A 23,049-nucleotide genomic window follows, 5' to 3' on the forward strand; every position below is an offset into this window, starting at 1 on the left:
ACCTTCTGTTTTGTTCTGTTGCACTCTCCGTCCTCTTCAACACCATAAAACCCATCACATTTCTAACTCTCTTCAGTTCCGAAGAAGAGTCATATTGGACTCGAAATGTTAATTCTGTTTCTCTCTCCACAGGTGTTGCCAGACCTGCTGAGTTTTTCAGTACTTTCTGTCTTTACTACTGAATACACCTGTGTTGCTCTACATCAGTATTATTTGTACATTATTTTTAATGCATTTTAGTAAAACATACTAAAAAATGAGTTACAAAATTATTCAACTGTGTATAGTAATCAAGTCTCCATATAATTGCATATTTATTTTGCATTTGTTGTTTTATTAGTTACTAATCAAAACTGAGAGCTACATTTCCAAAGGTAGAATTAACCCTGCAGTGGTGTAGAGTCAACATTTATCATGTTATATAGTAAATCACCCTGCATCTCTGTATTTTAATTAATAGATGAAGTATGTACAGGTTAAACTTGATGATCAAGTATATTTTGACTTGCAATTCTGGTGACATCGCTTCATCTTGGTTTTATGGAACACTAGTTGAATCTGTAACAGTTCAAGTGTTGTTGTCTCTAAATTGCCAGAACAATTATAAGGCAGACCTTCAGTGGCTGAAGGGGCTTGGTTGGAGTCCCATTGGGTCGTTGGATGTCGAGACAGCTAAGAAAGCAACAGAGATTGCGAGTGAGAACAAGTACCGCCAGCATCCAGGTGCCTTCAAGTTCACAAGCTTGTCCGACTCTATGGACATGATCCTAGCTAAGGCTAATACACAAATAATGAAAAAGGTAGGTATTTTCAAAGTATTCCAATCTGATAGTGATCTTTCTCCTCCTTTTCTGACTTCATCGATATTCTTCCCAACTCCAACGAGGGTATTCCCCCTTCATTGTGTATAGTTCCACAAGAACAACTGACACATCACCCATGTGCCTATCATTTGTGTGACTAGTCGGTGAGTGTCAACGTACTATTCGATTCAGGGGTGGGAGTTGGGGGTCACCCTAGCTGAGTTCAACCTTGTCTTCACCTGACATGTGCTTCCCAGAGGGATTGTTAGATTGCGATCAGAAGTAGGAACTCAGACCTTACTTCCCCTCACTGAAGGTCAGTAAAGCCAATTGCACCATCCCTCAAGCTGCCATCGCCGAGGTCAACACACTTAAGATGGACTAGAACGCTGGAGCCTCCTGTTCTGAATGGCTCAGCTATTATAAACATTGGGGGTGTTGGGAGTGGAGGAATAGGGTGGGCAGAGCAGAATGATTTCTTTGTAGCTTTACAGAAATATAGATTTAAGTGCATTTAGTTGCACACTTTGCTGAAAATAGTTATTTTAAGTTGAAAACTAAGAACCACAGGAATACCTTTGCAGTACATTGATAATTACTAAATCAGTCCTAAATCTGTAATCTCTTGCGCTTTTTCAACATTTTCAAAAGAAACCGAGATTTACTTACCCTCTTATTTCACAGCACCTGTACACAGAAGCCTGGGAGAAAGACAAAAATAAGGTCCATTTGACGCTAGATTTTCCGGATATCGTACAAGCCAAGGCCAACTCTCATATGTTCAGCACTGTAAGATATTTTAAAATGATTATCATTTAAAGAAAATGAAGATTGAATTCCTGAATAATCAGTTGTAAATTTCTTCTCCTCTTTGTAGAGCAAGTATAAACTAGACTGGGAAAAATCCAAGAAGAAAGGTTATGACCTCAGATCCGATGCTATACCAATAAAGGCTGCCAAAGCTTCCACAAATATCGCAAGTGATGTAAGAATAGTTTTGTAATTGTTTTACAACTTTTAAGCCATTGAATATGATTTGATCTATCTCTAATAATAAGAAATGTAATTTTCATCATAACTTACTTAGCTTAATGCCTTTAATATAAGTTAAGTAATTTTTAAACAGGAGCGGGCCATTAATTCCAACATACCCAATCCTTTTTAATAGAACTCAGCCCAAGCTGCTCGTTACCAAATCCTTTACTTTAATTTTTCTACCTAAATGCTTCATGAACTTATTAATACAGCCTACTTCCATTTCCCCTGGTACCTTGTTCTACAAACTTATTATTGACTCTGCTTTGCCCAAATGGTCATTCTTAATTTGTGAACTTATGTAGCAAGGGGCAGGAGGCCCTGTGACCTGGAGCATCTTTGCTTCTTGCTGCTCCCTACATCCCACTCCAACCTCTCATATATGGTTTTCCAGCAGAGAAATTATTTATTGCTAGTATGGTTTATTAGCTTGGCTCTGAAGGAGGGAATTTGTTATTTGGTGCCCCTAAGAAGACTGACACTCGAAGGAAATGCATCCCATGAAATCATAACAATGTAATTTATAGTTAACATCCATTAATATTAAAATTATGTGCTATGTTCCTGCATTGTCCTGAGATGTGGTCCCTGTGACTACCCTTCCCCATAGGAGTCCCAGTGAACAGATTCAACCCTTTAATTCCAATTGGTATAAGTTCTATAGATGAACTGCTCAACCTCGGCAACATCCTTCAGCTCTGTATCCCTGTGTGTGTCCTCCACCCATCTAAGTTAGGATTATGCCTCATTCCCTGCAAACCCTACAACACTCTTGTCATCTGCTATCCTCTGGGACTTCCTTCTAAAATCAATACCCTATGCCATCTCTTTGCCTGCTTTCAAAATCTTCCTTAAAATCTTTCTCTTGGGTTGCGTTTTTATCTCCAGCCTCTGTTTCCTCTCATCACCCGCCCAACTTTCTTCTTGTCAATGACCACTTTTCTTGTAAAGCACTCTGAGATATTGTCCTCTACATGAAGAACAGCACTGGTGCGTAAGCTGTGTTACTGCAAATGTGCATGATTGTTTCTAAGGATGTAGGAACAGTACTGGTTCTGGTGAAAACAAAACCATTTTAAGGTTGAATTGTTGTTTTTCGTGAACTTTGGAAATTACTGCTAAATATTTGGAACTACTTTGCAGTACAAATATAAAACAGCCTATCGCAAGCAGCTTGGACATCAAGTTGGCTTCCGCAACATTAAAGATGATCCCAAGCTCGTTTGGTCCATGCATGTAGCCAAGATTCAGAGCGACAGAGAGTACAAGAAGGACTTTGAGAAAACTAAGACCAAGTTCAACATGCCAGTCGACATGCTGGACATTCTGTTGGCCAAGAAATGCCAGACCCTGGTCAGTGACATTGACTACAGACATTACCTACACAAGTGGACCTGTCTCCCAGACCAGAACGATGTGATACATGCTCAAAAGGCCTATGAGCTGCAGAGTGATGTGAGTACCACACCTACAAATATAATGCGTTTAGTCATTCTGTTTAAAATTCCCATTAACAGCAAAGAACAGAATACCAATCAACCTAAATCATTATCAAGACTTGCTAACTTTTCTATAACATCAAGTCTTGTCAGCTTGACCTAACAAGCTTCTCTTCCATTCTTCAACATTTTCCCTTACTTTTGCTTAGACAGATTGGCTTATGAACAGAGAGATAAAAGAACAGAAGTAGGTCATTCAACCCTGCAATCCAAATAAACCATGTCTGATCTGCTTCTTAACTTCATCAGCCCTCCTAGGTTTCGTAGCCCTTAATAGAACTTTGAACAAAAATTTATCAATATCATTTATGAAATTTTCAATTGATCTAACCTGAACAGCTTTTTTGGGCATTGCTGTTCCAAATTTTCACTACCCTTTGTTTTGTCTAAAGGCATGTTCAGTGAAATCACCCCTGCACAGCCTAGCTCTAATTTTAAGGTTATACCCTGGCCAGCCTCTCAGGCTCTTTAGCAACTCCAACAGACGCACATCTAATTCAGCTAACAGCCCTCCAGCTGGGAAATGAGGGAGGAGTTATTCTGCCTTCAAATCAGGAAGTTGTCGACTCTAAGGGCAGGGTTTTCCACACCTGCCCGCCGCTGCGATCTTCCTGTCCTGCCGATAGTCAATGGACTTCTGGCTGGGGCCCCACCTTGCCCGTGGCAGGTCCCGGATGCAATGGGGCTCGGAAAATCCCCGCCTAAATTTGTACTTTATTGCTTGGGTCTCTGCAAGGCAATGTAGCCTGATCGCTGCCTCAGGCCTTGGATGCCAAAAGGTTTCTACTTCCTCTTCCACCTTTTGGCCATTGCATCCAGGGTTTAAACAATGCAAATGCTGGAAAACACAATGGATGTAATGCTTTGGTCATTTAGTTACTATAATCATAAGCCCACCCACATTTAGGGATGCATGTTGTATCTTGGTGGAATCAGGAGCTGGGTGAGGAAGGTGGTGCACAAAGATGTGTGATGGCAGGGTGAGCCCTATCCTTCTCCTTCAGAATCAGCAGAATAGCAAAGGGCGGAACGGCTAGATATTTTAGATCACTACTTTTGCACTGTTGTGTAAGTAATACATGATTTTTCTTTTGCCTTCCAGAATCTGTACAAAGCAGACCTTCAGTGGCTAAAAGGTATTGGATGGTCTCCTTTGGCATCACTAGATCTGATCAAAGTCAAAAAAGCTGGAGAGATCCTCAGCGAGAGCAATTACCGTCAGCACCCAGCAAAATTTAAGTTCACCAGCTTGTCTGACTCAATGGATATGACCCTTGCAAAGCATAATAAACACACATTGAACAAGGCAAGACTATCTTACTAATAGACACCGCAGTTGATGTGGCAAATGTAATCCCGCCTAACTGTTGGTCTATTTTCCTTTCTCGCATTTATAACAGAAACTTTACACAGAAGCCTGGGAGAAGGACAAGATAAAGATTCATGTCATGCCTGACAGTCCTGAGTTCCACCTGGCCAAAACAAACATGGTGAACCTTAGCGAGGTAATTGTCCTTAAGGAGCAATGTACATTTAACATTTGATGGGGCTTCAATGGAATTTCTTCTCTGTTGTACAAAATACTTCAGCAAGCCACTCACTCAGATAGTTGTCAATACTGCATTTAATAAAGGAAATAGTCCCAAGACACTTCAGAGCAGCTTAAATCATACAATATTTGACACGGCCTATAAGTAGGAGGCGTTAGTCCGGTGGCTAAAAGCTTTTTCAAAGAGGTAGATTTTAAGTTGCATCTTTAAAGAGGAGAGCAATATAGTGAGATGGAGATATTTAGGGAGGGGTTTCCAGAGCTTTGGGCCTAGATGGCTAAAGGCACAGTTGTCAATATTGGATTGAAGGGAGTGGGGAATGTATAAATGGCCAGAGTTGGAAGAATGCAGAGTCCTTGAAAAGTGGAGGTTATAGAGATAAACATGCTTTAAATTACTTGAAAATACATCAAGTACTCAATATTCCATCGACTGTCATGACTTTTAAGATGATCAATGTGCTTCCAAATACTGCCAACCTAAGAATGGCATTTCCCGTATTTTCATTACATATTGTTGCCATTTGGAAAATATGGCCTGAACTGAAAAAAAGTGAAGAGGGATACAATCAAGTCATTGAAATTCGGCAGGGACCAGACCTAGGGCTCAGATTTGGGCCTTACCTTTCACGTTTAATTTTTCTCAGGTTCAACACCTTATCAGCAGCTTACAGCAACAACTTACATTTAAAAAGGAAACTGCCACTTCACTGAGGTGTGATCAGACAAAAATGGATGCAAAGATAAAGGAGGAGATATTTGGAAGTCAAGGTTTTGGGGGAAGCTTCATTAACTGGCATCGCTACAGAAAAATTGCCAGCACATTCTGTGTTGTGGCTTCCAAGATTTCCCTTTTGCCAAATAAATCCCATGGATAGAAGTGTTGCAATGCACAAATGATTCTAAATATAGCAGCTAGAATTATGACACTTGCCTCAATTTGTCTATTTTTTCCCCGCAGAAAATGTACAAACTGGGATATGAAAAATTAAAGAAGGAAGGATATGATCTAAGGAATGATGCAATTTCCATCAAGGCTGCAAAGGCCTCCAGAGACATTGCTAGTGATGTATGTATAATCAAATTTTGTCTATTTTACTTCTTCAATGTTTGTGGAAATGGAAATAACTCTGCAATTTTTTAAAACAAACTATGCAGTACAAATACAAAACAGCCTACCGCAAGCAACTTGGCCACCATATTGGATGCCGCAACATTCAGGATGATCCCAAGATGGTTTGGTCCATGCACGTAGCCAAGATTCAGAGTGACAGGGAGTACAAGAAGGACTTTGAGAAAACAAAGACCAACTTCAACATGCCAGTCGACATGCTGGACATCCTGTTGGCCAAGAAATGCCAGACCCTGGTCAGCGACATTGACTACAGACGTTACTTGCACCAATGGACCTGTCTCCCAGACCAGCACGATGTGATCCAGGCAAAGAAAGCCTATGAACTGCAGAGTGATGTATGTATCTGAGGCCCAAATGAATTATTATTTCCACTTTAATCTCTAAGATACTACCTTAATGTAGCAAAAGTTAAAAATATATACTCCATGTATGTGATTAATATTAATCAAAATCTTCAAGGCAATCGTGTATTCAAAAATTCCTTGAAGCTTCTGCTCAGTCTATTCTATGAACCCTTATTTTCTGAATTCAACTGTACATTGAAAATACGCTTTGAAATATTGTAGATGTCAAATTGGGAACAGTAATTAAATGACTGTGAGGTTCAACTTCAAAGTTAACCCTTTACAAATTTTAAAATGTCCACTAACGCCAATATATGGACAAGTTATAAAGATACTTGGCTAACTTTTGAAGAGTAGAATTTATTGCCTTCAATTTGTATTGCAAATTTTTATATGCATTAAGGTTAGATTTGATGCTTCAGAGTTAGAATCGCTCTGCATCAGGTTAGTTGAAGGAATTGTTGATTATTGTAAACATACTGCAAATGTGAAAAAGTGCTTTGGAACATTAAAATGGTGAGTTTTGCTGTCACCATAGAACTATTGCTCATAGCACAGCCCAAGCCCTATTTGGGGAGATGGTGGCAATTGTGGTAACATCACTGGACTAGTAGTCTAGGCTAATGCCCTGAGGATATGGGTTCAAATCCCACCATGGCAGCTGGTGGAATTTGAATTCAAATTAAATTGATTAATTTAAAAGTTCTGGAATACAAAGCTAGCTTTGGTAATGATGACCATAAAACTCTCCAGTTCACTAAAGTCCTTTAGGGAGGAAATCTGCCATCCTTACCTAGTCTGGCTACATGTGACTCCAGATCCACAGCAATGTGGTTGATTCTTAACTACCCTCTGAAGCAAGCTACTCAATTCAAGGGCAATTAGGGATGGGCGATAAATGCTGGCTTTGCCAGCAACACTTACACCCAATGAAAAATTTTTAAAAACTGTATGTGACCTATCTTCCTTCAACAGTGTACCTCTGCATTGTGTTGTTAGCTTCTATTCACAACTTACAACTGCTGTGCAATGTTGCCAGAACGTGAGCTCAGTAGATTTCCCCCTGGATATGGCCGATACTTTTAAAACCAGGCCACCCTCTCACCTCCTATGGGGAGGACTCCATATGGCCTAAAGCAGTTGACTCATTACAGATCAGCAGCACACTCTGAAAGGAGCCATAAACATTAATGCATTTTGCATCACGCAAATAAGGCATTGCTCAGGACTACGACCAAAATTAAATAGCTGGTGAGAAAAGTTTGTAATAAAATAGTATGTCATTGGTCATTGCCTTGAACTTTAACCATTTCACTTACTTTTATTTACACCTAGCCTCAGTCATACTTCACTTACTGTGGAAACAATAAATAATCTTTCATTGCCTTCCAGAATCTATACAAAGCAGACCTTGGGTGGCTGAAGGGTATCGGATGGTCTCCTCTGGGATCACTAGAAGTGGCCAACGTCAAAAAAGCTGGAGAGATCCTGAGTGAGAGCAAGTACCGTCAGCATCCATCCAAGTTTAAGTTCGGCAGCTTGTCTGACTCCATGGATATGACCCTAGCAAAGCATAATGCACAAATTATGAATAAGGTTGGATTACAATTTTTGGTTAATTGACAAATATACTTTGAATGTCACCCATCAAAGTGCTAATCTTTGTATCTATTTTTAATCCTTAGCATGCATACATCGAAGCCTGGGAAGCAGACAAGACTAAAATTCACATCATGCCAGACTCACCAGAGATAATATTAGCAAAACATAATCAGATTGCCTGCAGTGATGTAAGTGTGTGAAGCTATTTTGCTGAGGTACTTGATCACAATGTTTTACTACAGAAAGGGAAGGAAGTTACAGGAGCTCAAACTGGTTAGCATACATTGATTTACATATGAGTACAGACATCTTATGGGCATGGTGCTGGTGCTGGACTAGTAACCTGGAAGTTGTGTGTTCAAATCCCATCATTTCAAATTGTGAAATTAAGTTTAATAATCTGATCATTTGTAGGCTAGTGTCAGGAAAAATAATCATGAAAACTTTCAGATTGTCATAAATAAACCATCATACAGAGTGTTATATATCTAAGTATACAAGCTAGGAGGCACAGAACCTTGGGTAGATGGAAGAAGAAATTTACAAAGGGATATAGATAGAATAAGTGAATAGATAAAACTTTGGCATCTGGAGTTCAATGTGGTGAAGCATGAAGTCATCCACTTTGGATTCAAGAAATACAATTTGTAATATATCCCTCATAGTGATAGATTGAGAGCGCTGGAGAAGTAGACGGATTTAGATGTCTATGAATGTAAATTACAGGTGCAAGAAATAAACAACTTGCTGTTAGCAAATTTAAAACCAATGGGTTAATAGTGGAGTTTGGATAGTTTGTTTGTATGTGGGATTTGATTGAATTGGAGACAGCTGGTCTGGAGACTTTGAGTTATCAACAAAGAAACTAGGTTTGAAATGCTAAATGCGTAAACATGGCTGAAGTTTTAGAATGTGAGGCGCAAGGAAAATTTACATTTATAGATAAATTAGGTTAGTTTGAATTTCAAAGAGATGGTAAGATGTTACACATAGCCAGAAGAAGCTAAGCCAAACAGTGTATTTATTTTTCCCAAAGGTTACTGATAAAAATTAGTACTATGAAAGGTTTATATCATGAGAAAAGTGAAGTTGTGAAGACACATGGGAACAATGGAATTTACATTAAAAAGGGAGAAACATGTATAAAGGAGATGAGGCTATGTGTCAGAAGGAGAAGGCCTTCTAACACAAGCTTAAAGGCCTCCAGCCTCTGTGTGTCAAGTTGCTGTCTACAGGAACCAAAGTTGAGAAAACTCACTTTGAATTTGACTGTATTGTGTTGTTTTGCCTGGGTCTGTTTAAATCTATTTTTAAATCAATAGTAATAGGATAATTATATTAGGTGATTTCAACTTTCCCAACTTTAATTGGGACAGACAGTGTTAAGGGCTTGGATGGAGTGGATTTCTTGAAATGTGTACAGGAGAATTTTTAGGTCAATATGTAGAGGGTCCAACACGGGATGACGCAGTGCTGGACCTAATCCTGGGGAATAAAGCCGGACAGGTGGCTGAGGTGGTGGTGGGGGAGCATTTTAGTGATAGCGACTATAACGTGGTACAATTTAAGCTTGTTATGGACAAAGAAATAGACAAGTTGCAAAAAAATGTTTTGGATTGGGGGAGAGTGGATTTTAGTAAAATAAGGCAGGATCTGGCCAAGGTAGACGGGAACAGCTACTTGTGGGGAAATCTACAGAAGAGCAGTGGGGGGGACGTTCAAAAAGGAAATGGGGAGGGTACAGGCTCAACATGTTCCCCCTAGGGTGATAGCAAGCCCAGAGAACCATGGATAACCAGAGACATTCAGGATATGATGAAAAGGAAAAGAGAGGCTTTTAGCAGGTACAAGAGGAGCAAATCAGTGGAGGCATTAGTCAGGTACAGAAAGTGCAGGGTGGAGCTTAAGAAAGCAATTAGGAGAGCAAAGAGGGGGTTTGAGAAACCTCTGGCTGGTAAAAGTAGGGAAAATCTCAAGATATTCTATATCAATGGGAAGAGGATAACTAGGGAAAGAGTATGGCCCATTAGGGACCAAGGGGGCAATCTATGGGTGGAGCCAGAGGATATCGATAGAGTGTTGAACGAATACTTGACATTCGTCTTCATCCAAGAGAATGAGGATGAAGGTATTGAACTCAGGGAGAGAGACTACGAGGTTCTTGAGCACTGTGTGATTCCGTGATTCTGTGATTTGTTTTTACTGTTGCCTTAACGGGGGTGTAACTGGAAGCCAGATTAATTAGGGGTTTTAGGAATTATTATAGTAGCAATTTGTAGACCTATGTGTGTGCTTGAAATCTTTTCTTTTGTTAATAAATGTTTAATTTAATTTTGTAAAAAAATCTCTAAGTCTTGGATGTATTACTACTGAGTTTAAGGCACGCATCTCAAAATAAAATACAAATTGCAACATCGTTGTGGCCGCGTGATCAAGTTTTCCTTGTGGATTTGATCTGCCTGGCGCACATCATCTGCCACACCATAACAACTTGCACTGAACATACCATTATTATCCCCATAGAAACTGTACAGACTTGGTTTGGAGGAGTCGAAGAAGAAGGGCCATAACTTGCGTGGTGACGCCATCTCAATTAAGGCAGCAAAAGCATCCCGAGATATTGCCAGTGATGTAAGTGAACCTGTTAATTTTATTATGGAATGCTAAGTTAGGAATGGCAATACATTGCATTTTCCAGGTACACAAAGATAAACTTGGTAAATGAATGCAACACTTTGTTTGATCTCTGCTTTAGTACAAATACAAAACAGCCTACCGCAAGCAGCTTGGCCACCATGTTGGATGCCGCAACATTCAGGATGACCCCAAACTGGTTTGGTCTATGCACGTAGCCAAGATTCAGAGTGAAAGGGAGTACAAGAAGGACTTTGAGAAAACGAAGACCAAGTTTAACATGCCAGTCGACATGCTGGAATTTCTGCTGGCCAAGAAATGTCAGACCCTGGTCAGCGACATTGACTATAGACGTCGCTTGCACAAGTGGACCTGTCTGCCAGACCAACATGATGTGATCCAGGCAAAGAAGGCCTATGATTTGCAGAGTGACGTGAGTACATGGTTATAAATTATATTCATGACACCCTCATATTATTAACAGAAAATTAGATGGCTTCCTGAGTAGTAAGCATATTGTAGCAATTACTCTTCACTTGCATTCTTTTGTTATTCATTTACAGAAATATTCTACAGAGGCTAGGAAATAAAACAATAAAAACCACCAATTTGGACGTAGCAATACTAATGGTGCTACTTTAGCGGTACACTTACTCGTAGACTAAAAATATTCAGTTGGAGTAATTCGCTGTGTATCCCAATGCTTAGAAGCCTAACTTACTCTGTTTACTGTAGCCACCAAAAGTAAAGCTTGATTGCCTCCTTCCTACCATAAAACATTTTTTTGCAACTTGGGTGCAATAATTAAGGTGTGGCACAATATTGGTAAATGAAAGATTTTTCTAACTTGCTTCAGTTGGCCATGTTGAGCTAACTTGAGTAAAGCTACACATTGCAATATAGTCACCTTCCCACAATCAGTGCAAGGATGTTGGAAGCTATGCATATCTCCTCTTGCACCTCAAGGAAATATTTTTATGGAGGAACAAGGCATGGTACTCAGACAAAATTCTTGAACCTGTGATAATTAGCATAAGGTTTATTTGTATTTTTGGCTTGGCCATTTGCACTACTGCATTTAGACTTGTTGAGATTCATTTCACATTGGTCCCTTCAATCAGTGATGTCCATCAACTTTTAATTACATAAAACTACTTTTACATTTCAACTTTTCAATTCTGTGCACTAGGTCTTATGTGTGGAAGAGAGTGCTTTTGTATGTGTTCCTCAAATTTACTCTTTTGTCTTGCTGAAAAAAGATTAAGATTTTCATCTTGCACTCATCAGGACAGTTGCAAGCATAACAATATATATTGGCATTCTTACGAGTGTCCTGATGAGTGCAAGCCAGAAATGTTAGTCTTCTGTATTATAATTCTTTATGCAAAGTGCATGAAATTCCATAGTCTGCAATTAAGTAGATGGCAAAGAAAAAAATGACTTGTAACTTACAGGCTCCAGGTCATTGTAACTGGGGGTACCCCAAAGATGTGCTGCAGAAACCGCCACCCCCCCGCCCTCCCAGAGGTCCCTAGGTAGGGATTGCTGAGCAATGCCTGGGAAGTTCAAGCTATCGACCTGCAATAGGGACCATCTGAAAGTACAATATAAATCGGAGACTTTGGATGTTTCCAACTGTCTTACAGTAGTAGTTACCCAGGAAAAGTTACGAGAATCCAAACCACTTCTAACTTCTGGGTAATGATAGTACTGACATCCCTGCCCCCAATGCCCCATGGGACTCCCCACAATTCCTCCACCTGACCCCACACCCTCCTCCACCACCACCGACCCATCCTCCCCCGAACAACTGATCCCCCCACCAAACTCTCCAATCCTGCCCATCTACCTTAGAAATCTACATTGTCCAGGGCTTCTGAAAGTGACTGGATCTCTAAATTTAACTGCTTTACGGCAGCTGGTGCCGTTAAAAAGGGGGCCTGGCTTCCTTACTACTGACTCTACAGCCTTTGACTGAAGGCCTTTGAAGTGTGCTGTCCTACACTGTTCTTGTCTGGCCTGAGTCAGAATTAAGGTTGGATGAGAAAGGATTGGCTGGAAGTCCAGGTGGAAAATTAGGAGAAGAATGTCAATCAGAGTCAGACTGCCATTCTGCGAAAGTTCAGGCCCAATACTCCAGCATCCTTGCACTCATTGTATTGCTATTGTGAAGGCGATTATTTTTTGGAACTTTCTCCACCAAGAACAAGAACAAGAGATTAGATAGTATTAACCCGATTTCACAATGCAAACCCATTGATACGGTGGGCAGTCTCACCCGGACATTGCTTGGTTGACTGCAGAGGATACTTCATTTTGCTTTTGGAGTTAAGACATTTTTTTAAAAATAAAGCATGATTTCCATGAATCGACAACTGCTGGTTATGCCTGATTTTGAAGTGTTTGATCCTGTCGCAGTTGGATATATTTTGCAAAGTGAGGCCTCCAGTGCAGAAACTCACTAAATGAGGACATAGTTCCCATGATTGGCCATGGTGTTTTAACCTTATCCATGCTCTCCTGTAGCAGCACTCTGTGCCAAGAGTAGAGCTTGCAAAATTGAACATTTAGACATAGAAAACAAACTTAAGAGCTTCATAAAACTGTCAAACTTACTTGAGCTACAAAATTCATCCAGAATATTGTAGGATCACTCTCTTGTACCACAAAATATTAGAGTTATTATCAGTGGAGGATTAAATAATATGACTAAATTTTTCGATAGTTTGTTACAGAGCTACTTGCAGTCAATGATTCTGTGAAAAGATCCACCTGTTTGGTGTCTTTAGAATGTGATACCTTTCTCCGTAATGCTACTCATCTTCAACAGTAGATTGCAAAATCTGTGTTAAATTAAAGCTTCTAATGTAAAAAGATAAAACTGGAAATAATTCAAATGAGTTACATTTTGTAGACTGGGCAAAAAATGATCTTTGGCTGCAATTAATGTCGCTGGGAAATTTTTTATGATATAATCTTAGATTATTTCATTTGTGTTACACAGATCCAATACAAGGCTGATCTTCAATGGCTGAGAGGCGTTGGCTGGGCCCCTATCGGATCTCTTGATGTTCTAAAGGCCAAAAAAGCCAGCGAAATCCTAAGTGAGAAAAATTACCGTCAGCCCCCGAGCACTTTCAAGTTCACCAGTTCAGTTGACTCCATACCTTTAGCCCTGGCAAAGCATAATTTAAACACTCTTAACCAGGTAAAGTGCTTCTTAATGCAAGAAATTGCCTTCATTATCGTAAGCGGGTTGTACCTTCAGGGAACTCAGGAAAATTACAATCACCAGAGAAATGGTAATAAGCAAAATTGTTGGAGCTGCGGGCTGACAAATCCCTGGGTCCTGATGGACTTCATCCTAGGGTCCTGAAAGAAGTGCCTAATGAAATAGTTGATGGGTTGGTTGGTTTTAGTTTTCCAAAATTCCCTAGATTTGGGAAAGGTTCCATTAGGTTGGAAAATAGCGAATGTAACTCCTTTATTCATAAAGGGAGGGAGACAGAAAGCAGGAAACTACAGGCCAGCTAGCTTAACATCTGTCATAGGAAAAATGTTAGAAGATATCATTAAAGATGTGATAGCAGGGCACTTGGAAAAGTTTAGGGCAATCAGGCAGCATCAAAGTGGTTTTGTGAAAGGGAAACCATGTTTAACCAATTTATTGGAATTCCTTGGAGGAGTCACATGTGCTGTGGATGAAGGGGGAACCAGTGGATGTACTGTACTTAGATTTCCAGAAGACATTTGATAAAGTGCCACATCAAAGGTTATTGCAGAAAATAAAACTCCCGGTGTAGGGGAAAACATATTGGCATGGATAGAAGATTGGCTAACTAACAAGAAATAGAGAGTAGGCATAAATGGGTATTTATCTGGTTGGCAGGATATGACAAGTGGTATGCCACAGGAATCAGTGCTGGGGCCTCAACTTTTACAGGTTTACAGGTTACATGACTTGGATGAAGGGACCAAAGGTATGGTTGCTAAATTTGCTGATGACACAAAGTTGGAAGGTAAGTTGTGAAGAGGCCACAAGGGGGCTACAAAGTGGCATAGATAGGTTAAGTGAGTGGACAAAGATCTGGCAAATGAAGTATAATGCGGGCAACTGTGAGATTGTCCATTTTTGCAGCAACACCAAAAAAAAAGCATATAACCTAAATGGTGAGAGTTTGCAGAGCTCCAAGATTCAGAGGGACCTGGGTGTCCTAGTGTATGAATCACAAAAGGTACAACAAGTAATTAGGAAAGCTAATAGAATGTTATCATTTATTGTGAGGGTCACTGAATAAAGAAGTAGAGAAGTTATGCTTCAGTTGTACAGGGCACTGATCAGACCACATCTGGAGTACTGTGTGTTCCTTACTTAAAGAAAGATGTAAATGCGATAGAAGCAGTTCAGAGAAGATTTACTAATACCAGGAATGGGAAAGGTTGGACAGGTTAGGCTTGCATCCATTGGAATTCAGAAGAGTATGAGGTGACTTGATTGAAACCTTTAAGGGGTCTTGACAGGGTGGATGTGGAGAGGATGTTTCCTCTTTTGGGAGAATTTAGAACTAGGGGCCACTGTTTAAAAATAAGGGGCAGAATTTTTCCGTCAGCGAGCTGGGGGCGGGGCCCACTTGCCGATGAGAAAATGACGTGGGATAACATCGGGGGGAGCCCCTGACATCATCCTGCCTCATTTAAATATTCAGAAAGGCGGGGGGACAGCATGATCAGCTGTCCACCCGCCGACCTGTCAATGGCCAGTTGAGGCCATTGACAGGGTAGTTAAACCAATTAAAGGCCCTGCCTGTCCAACCTTAAGGTTGGCGGGCAGGCCAGGAGCCCAGCGGACTTCTGAAAAAACATGAAACCTCATCCACCAGCAGGATGAGGTTTCACGTCTGTTCTAAAAAAAGTTTAATAAGGTTTTTGTGATATTTATTAACATTGTCACATGAGGGGAACATGTTAATAATTTTTTTTGTTTTTCTATTTTTAGCATAGCGCTTCCTGTCGGGCCTTAATTGGCCCGCACACTCAAAATGGCGGCGGGGCCTGTTTCGGCGGAAGCGACTGGCTGCCCGCCCACCGCCAAGCCGGTGGGGCCCGCCCGCCCATCAAGGGCAAAATTCTGCCCATGGCCTTCTAGTAACTCATAATTGGAATCCAAAAACAGTGGGAATGTAAATTAAATCAGATAGGATTAGGTTCCAAAGATGGAATTTCACATTTGCCTCCCCCAAGGAATGGGTTGGCAGCTGGGGGGGAGGGGCATAAAATCAGGTGCCATGGCTGGCATGTTACCAGTGGCAGGGGAGGTATTGGGTCATTTGTTTGCCCTTGGGCCAATTGAAGGCCTCATGTAGCCAATTGATTTTGAATTATGTTGCGTAATACTGTAAATATTCTTTTCTTTCCTCCCTTCCATTCCCCCCAAAACCCCAGTTTTAATTACTGCCACTACTGTTCCCAGCTTTGTGCCACTAACTTGACTTACTATCTGGTAAAAGTGCGGACTATCTTTCCTGTGCGAGTTTCCTGTACCGCAGGAGATTCTCCAGTTATCTGCATTGTTATTTCCTCACTTTAACCCATGGAGCACAGGAAATATCTATTAAGTGTGTGTGTAAAATGTGTCACATGAATAATTTAATTGGCAAGTTATTTAAGAATGTTTTCTATGGATCGCTGCAATAAGCCCTTTCAATTAATAAAATCTCTTTGCAGCGTTTATACACTGAAGCGTGGGAGAAGGACAAGCTTAACGTTCACATCAAGACAGACACACCAGAGTTTCTGTTGGCAAGCCAGAACAAAATAAATTATAGTGATGTAAGTATGTATTAATTATTTTTTCAAGGTTCACAAAGGAGGGCTAAAAGATTTTAAATATGAAAAATTTGGGATAAAAATGGAGCATCTATGTCATCTATCCCAATGTAATGCTGTGCTTATTTATAATTTTAATGTCTAGAAACAATATCGACTTGCATTAGAAGAATCAAAGAAGAAAGGATACGACCTGCCCCCTGATGCTATCTCCATTAAGGCTGCTAAGGCAACAAGAGATATTGCCAGTGATGTAAGTTTTCTTTTGTCATAACTTTATTTTAAATAGATCTAAATAATATTTGGGACATTAGTGAAGATTTTTCCTTCACTTGTATTGTAGTAATTTTAAAAAACTTTATGTGTAAACTAGCAATTACATTTCTTTTTAACAGTACAAATACAAAACCGCCTACCGCAAGCAGCTTGGCCACCATGTTGGGTGCCGCAACATTCAGGATGACCCGAAAATGGTTTGGTCCATGCACGTAGCCAAGATTCAGAGTGACAGGGAGTACAAGAAGGACTTTGAGAAAACGAAGACCAGGTTCAATATGCCAGTCGACATGCTGGAATTTCTGTTGGCCAAAAAATGCCAGATGCTGGTCAGTGACATTGACTACAGACATTACTTACACAAGTGGACCTGTCTGCCAGACCAGAATGATGTGATCCAGGCAAGGAAGGCCTATGAACTGCAGAGTGATGTGAGTACCTTCTAATAGTATGAAACGTCTGGAGAGGTTGGTCAGAAAATTTGAGGAATGCTGTTCTTTTTAATCATGAATTTACAAGGGTGTGTTCTGGCTCAGACGGCCATTCTATCAAAGATATAAATGTGCATGGTGAATATTTCATCTAAGTTATGTTTTCATTGGCTTCCTGTTGCTCAAGAAATGCTGACGCCAGGCAGTGACATAGGCTAGAAACACTAACTATGCCAGCAGCCATGTCTGCCAGAACAGAATGATGTGATGCAGACACAGAAAACCTATGACTTAGAGTGATTGGAGTGCCTCCTCAAAATATGAATGTTTATTTGAAAATCTTGAGAGATCTGTCAGTGAAGGTGAGCAATGCCCTTCCTTTGAATCAAGGTTCAATTGACCATTGGACTAAGGATAAATAGGCTGAAGTTTGGGCCAAATTGGACTCTTAATGGTGTTGAATTCAAAATTCTGGTTTAATAATCCCAGATCATGACTCATTTTGTATTAATATATGAATTTACAGCCAAAGAAGGCTTATAATGTAACCAGCAACCAGTCTATTAATAATATAACATTCTTCGAACAAAATGATGATATTCTTCAACAATTTCAGAATAAAATATGTGTAAATTAAACTTTCTCTAAGCAAGCAATATGCATAAGTGTCTGCTGCTTTAAACATATTTTCCCAATAGTCTATGACAAAATTATATTCAATTCAATCTTTTTTAAAAATCTATGATCAGACTAGGACAGAGATCCTATTCCTAGTGCTACAGTATTTCACACAGCGGGTAGATTTCCCTCTGATCACTATGTAAGTGAAATAAACCATTGCACATATGTACTCAGGTTATCCTTTTATAATTTTCCCCCCAATTTGATGTTTAATTTTACTTAAAAGAGAAGCACCTGTTGAAAATGTTATTTTCTTTACAAGATAAATAGGATTGTTTCTGATTAAAAATTTAATTTTAAAAATAAAAGCAAAGGGCTAAATCATGAAATAAGCTCTGTATGGCATTACAGTATAAAAATTGATGTGGAATCCACAGATTAATGCCCCCTGGACTCAGTTGCACCCTTCTCTCTAAATCAGAAGGTTGTGTTGTTTGAACAACTTTTCATGATATGAGTATTTAACCTGGGCTATCAGTCCAGTGCAGTATTGAGGGAGTGTCATTTTTTTGATGAGGCATTAAATCGAGGTTCCCTACAGGTGGATATCAATGATCGCATCATGGTTAGCAAAGAACAGCAGAAAGTTCCCAAATTGTGCCGTTTTGTTTCTTCAACCGCCTATTAGCTTGCTGCTGTTTTTGAGATCTTGCTATCTCCAAAATTGGTTGTCACGCTTGCTTACAAAACAATAGTCATTGCATATCAAAGTAAATTCAGAAATGTGATAAGGTGTTACACAAATACAAGTCTTTCATTATCATACCAATGAGGTTCATGACAGTTTATTTTTAATAATGACCTTTTCTATGACCAGATTATTAATGGTCTCAGTTGCACCGGTGTTACTGGATGAACACGAGTTACCTAATCTGCTATGCCAATGGTAAGCATCAAGTTCAAAGTAAAAACTTTTCATTGTCTTCCAGAATCTATACAAAGCAGACCTTGGGTGGCTGAAGGGTATCGGATGGTCTCCTCTGGGATCACTAGAAGTGGCCAACGTCAAAAAAGCTGGAGAGATCCTGAGTGAGAGCAATTACCGTCAGCACCCATCCAAGTTTAAGTTCGGCAGCTTGTCTGACTCCATGGATATGACCCTAGCAAAGCATAATGCACAGATTATGAATAAGGTTGGATTGCAATTTTTGGTTAATTGACAAATATACTTTGAATGTCACCCATCAAAGTGCTAATCTTTGTATCTATATTTAATCCTTAGCGTGCATACATCGAAGCCTGGGAAGCAGACAAGACTAAAATTCACATCATGCCAGATATTCCGGAGATAGTATTAGCAAAACAGAACCAGATCAGCTGCAGTGACGTAAGTATATGAAGCCATTTTGAAATGGCACTTGCTCGCTGTGTTAGCACCTCCAACAAAAAAGAACCCCTCTTTCAGCCTTCACCTATACATGTATATACATAAGCACAGGTGAGCCTCCAATTGATACCAACCATCTCTATACAGTTAACACTCAATTGATATACAGTTCACAACAGGAGGGCTAAAAGATTTTAAAGCTTAATGGAGTATTTTTGCCTTGCCTTACTTTGGTAGCAGTCTCTGCAGCTCAATTGCAAAGCAGAACCTCCCAGATGCTGGTGGGAGTTCCGCTTCCAGATTTGTGCTGGATCGGGCTTTCTGCCAACCCATCAACTTACTGCCGCTGACTCCAGAAGCCTCTTTAGCAAATCTCAGGTAGTGTTTCTATGTCCATCAGGAGCCAGTCTTGCAAACGTGGGGTTGTGGAAAATTACTATGGGAGGCTTTGGGCATCAGCTGCAGTCGAGTATCATGCAGGGCTGTCTAAATTTAGTGAATAGAGGGAGCACATCAATTGATCTTTCTCAATTCTATGCCCTTTGGAAGGACTGTAAGAACATATGAGGGAGCTATGAAGTCATATAATATTTCCAATGCCCTAGGAAAGCTGGATACCTTTATTAGGCCAGTATTGTTAGTCTTGGGTGTAAATGAGGTAGCACAGTTAGAAAATTTGACATTATGGCATAAACTGTAAGTTATTTTCCTTCCTATCCAACATCTGGGCAGAGAGGCACTGCTGCTACCATCATTTGAAGCAGACAATTGCAAAGGAAAGTTTCATGAGCAGGGGTTGAGTGTTATGTATTCGTATGCAATTTTTTGTTGTTGCCCACTTCGGAACCACCTGAAATTCAGCTGAAACCATGATGAAAATCATGACCAGAGTTTAATGGCTACATTTTCACCACAGAGATGGGCAACAGAAGCTGGATCTGATTTTGTGTCAGAAACGCATCTCCATTAGGAATCTGCCTGAAGTTCATAATTTCATTGGGGCGAGTCCTTTTTTGGTATTGAGATGGGTTTCCTGGCCAATTAAAGCTGTTGTGAGGCAGGAATGAAGGTGGTTTCAGACACCCAAGGCAAGCATCAGTGAAGCTGCTGGTTGTCCCTCGAGGGGGAGAATTTGTGTCAAAGCCCGCCGCTTCACACAGGGAATTGAGATGGTACAGGGGAGTCAGAGGCCTTGCTCCCATGTGGAAGAGGAAGGAGACCCATTTCCTGGAGGGTGGCAGGAGGACACCTCCACATTATGCAGCAGGGGCACCTCTCTGTTCTGCGTCGTCTCCCTCTGCCTCACTGTCCTCAAGGTCCATGGGTCTCTGGAGGGCCAGGCTAAGGAGAGCACAGTAGATCGCCACAATGACCGACACCCGCACAGGAGAATATTTCAGGGCACCATCTGACCATTCCAGCCACTGAACCCAATGTCCTCCGAGCCTGCGGTGCCACATCAGTTGTGAATCTGATGTGTTGCCCAACCTCAGTGAAGAGGGCATCTGTATTCTGAGTGATCTGCCAGTGTGCAGCAGGCTGTGAGATCTGCACTGATGAGGGCCCAGATGTCTGTGACAGTCAGTCTGGAAAGCCGCATTCTCCTTTGGCCCTGGTTCTCAGTCATGTCCACATCTGTTCACCTCTGCCTGTTCATCCTGTGCTCAGGGCACTGTCTCCTTCGTGCCCCTAGTCTCCTGATGCCTGGAGATCTGTACTTCCTGTGTAATTTGCTGCACCTCTTCTCCAAAGGCCTCGATTTCTTAGGGTGCAGCATCCATTTCCATCTGCAGCCTTCCCGGTGCTCAGGTAGAGTCCAAACAGCCTTGCCTATTGCTCTGATGCCCACATGGTGCCAGGAGGGTGACGCCCCTTTAACTAGTAAAGTTCTCAATGTTCCCCTGGCCTGTGATGGGCAGCTGCAAGATTAACTTCAAAGGGGCAAGCCCTTTCACCTATGATAAGCATTTACACTTAACTTTTCAAACCTTTCTGGCCTTCACGACTTGCCTCATGACACGCTCCTTTTTTCCCTGCAGCAGGCCTGACACAGATAACTGCTGAACACCAGCTGCCCCCAGGAAGATTTAAAACATTCAGCTGCAGTCAGTATTAGGTCCCCAGCTTAAAATGATCTAAATGGTGCAATAATCATTGGGATGTCTCCAAAGTTACAGAAAGGTCGGAGAAGACTAGCCACACTAAATCGAACAAACAAATTGACCCTGAAAATCTGCAAGTCAGTAGATTTCAGTGTAAGTGATCCGGGATGGGGGAAGTCACATGTCTCAGATGTCTGTTGTGAGCTTGAGGCCAGATTTGGGTCATTCCTACCACAGCATATTGAAGACACCGGAAGCTCTGACTGAAGAAGCCCAAGCTGAAAGGGGTGCTGGGTTCTGACTGCTAAAGAAATGTCTTCCTTTGGCCCATTGCAAAGGGAGGCAAAGTGCTGAAACGCAAAACCATTTTTTTAGCCAAATCTTCAAGTGTCGGGGCTATGACTCTGCCTGTCCTCGTTCTTCCTACCAAAATGTATGCTGTGTAATTCCTTCCATGATCTTTGCTCAGTGATAAACATGGTTGAGGGCAGCAGTCTTTGTCTGCTTTGCCTTTTGAAGAGCAAATGAAGGTGGGAACCACAATACGGGAGCCAGCAGCGCCCATCCCTACCACGGTAATGCCTTCTTACCTGTTTTTTGGAATGGGATCTCCAGCTTCCGTCACCAGCAAGCTCATGGATCTTTCCCACACACTTTGGCTGAATTGAACAACACTTTTGTTTTGAACCTGATGCTATGAATATTATTTCTTCCCCATAGAAACTGTACAAACTTGGTATGGAGCATGATAAGAAGAAGGGCTACAACTTGCGACCTGATGCCATCTCAATCAAGGCCGCAAAAGCATCCCGGGATATTGCCAGTGATGTAAGTGGATCTGTTTATTTTGAGTCAGAGAATTCTATGTTCAAATTTCTGATACCTGTACTCTCTCTTAGAACGTATACTTGATGATTAAATGAAACATAACTTCTTTGATCTCTGCTTTAGTACAAATACAAAACAGCCTACCGCAAGCAGCTTGGCCACCATGTTGGATGCCGCAACATTCAGGATGACCCCAAGATGGTTTGGTCCATGCATGTAGCCAAGATTCAGAGCGACAGAGAGTACAAGAAAGACTTTGAGAAATCAAAGACCAAGTTCAACATGCCAGTCGACGTGCTGGATGTCCTGTTGGCCAAGAAATGCCAGACCCTGGTCAGCGACATTAACTACAGACATTACTTGCATAAGTGGACCTGTCTGCCAGACCAGAACGATGTGATTCAGGCAAAGAAAGCCTACGAACTGCAGAGCGATGTGAGTACCTCCCTAACAATGTAAAAAGGCCTTTGAAAATTCTTGAGAAGTTGGTCAGAATATCTGAGGAATACTATTCTTTTTAATCATGAATTTACAAAGGTGTGGATTTGGCTCAGTTGAACATCGTTTCAACAATATCAATGTGAACGGTGAATATTTCATTTAAGTTAGTCGGTAGTGGTTTAATTGCCTTCCACCCTCAAGGACAGAGTGAGGAGGCAGGTCCCAAATCTACATCAACCGGATGGGAATGTCGGCATTGTTTGGGACCATGCACTAGCCACTAACTGGCCACCCTCTTTTTGTAATACATGTTTAAAACGAAACAAAAATCCAATTATCAGTGCGACAATATACAATATACTGTGGGCCTATTTCCCTCTGATCACTCTGTAAGTGAAAGAAACCATTACAAATATGAATTCAGATCCCTCTTTTATAATTTTACGCCCAATTCTATATTTAATTTTATTTAAAGGAGAACCACCTTTTGAACTTTGTTGAAAATATTATCCTGTTTACAGGATAAATGGGATTAT

At 40.8% G+C, this 23,049-nt stretch overlaps 1 protein-coding gene across 42 annotated transcripts in view; it reads left to right on the plus strand.

Annotated features, from left to right (window-relative positions):
• neb (nebulin) overlaps positions 1-23,049 on the plus strand; it is a 284,616-nt gene that overhangs the window by 98,946 nt on the left and 162,621 nt on the right. For all 42 annotated transcript variants that reach the window (XM_041201321.1, XM_041201334.1, XM_041201338.1 and 39 more), the window contains 20 exons: positions 597-800; positions 1,488-1,592; positions 1,681-1,788; positions 2,982-3,293; positions 4,440-4,643; positions 4,738-4,842; positions 5,848-5,955; positions 6,045-6,356; positions 7,758-7,961; positions 8,051-8,155; positions 10,491-10,598; positions 10,723-11,034; positions 13,606-13,809; positions 16,326-16,430; positions 16,573-16,680; positions 16,823-17,134; positions 18,745-18,948; positions 19,038-19,142; positions 21,965-22,072; positions 22,196-22,507. In XM_041201321.1, the coding sequence (XP_041057255.1) occupies positions 597-800; positions 1,488-1,592; positions 1,681-1,788; positions 2,982-3,293; positions 4,440-4,643; positions 4,738-4,842; positions 5,848-5,955; positions 6,045-6,356; positions 7,758-7,961; positions 8,051-8,155; positions 10,491-10,598; positions 10,723-11,034; positions 13,606-13,809; positions 16,326-16,430; positions 16,573-16,680; positions 16,823-17,134; positions 18,745-18,948; positions 19,038-19,142; positions 21,965-22,072; positions 22,196-22,507 (3,645 nt within the window). The remainder of the gene's footprint in view (positions 1-596; positions 801-1,487; positions 1,593-1,680; positions 1,789-2,981; positions 3,294-4,439; positions 4,644-4,737; positions 4,843-5,847; positions 5,956-6,044; positions 6,357-7,757; positions 7,962-8,050; positions 8,156-10,490; positions 10,599-10,722; positions 11,035-13,605; positions 13,810-16,325; positions 16,431-16,572; positions 16,681-16,822; positions 17,135-18,744; positions 18,949-19,037; positions 19,143-21,964; positions 22,073-22,195; positions 22,508-23,049) is intronic.

This window comes from Carcharodon carcharias, chromosome 12, assembly GCF_017639515.1.
Source record: "Carcharodon carcharias isolate sCarCar2 chromosome 12, sCarCar2.pri, whole genome shotgun sequence".
Lineage (NCBI taxonomy): Eukaryota > Metazoa > Chordata > Chondrichthyes > Lamniformes > Lamnidae > Carcharodon > Carcharodon carcharias.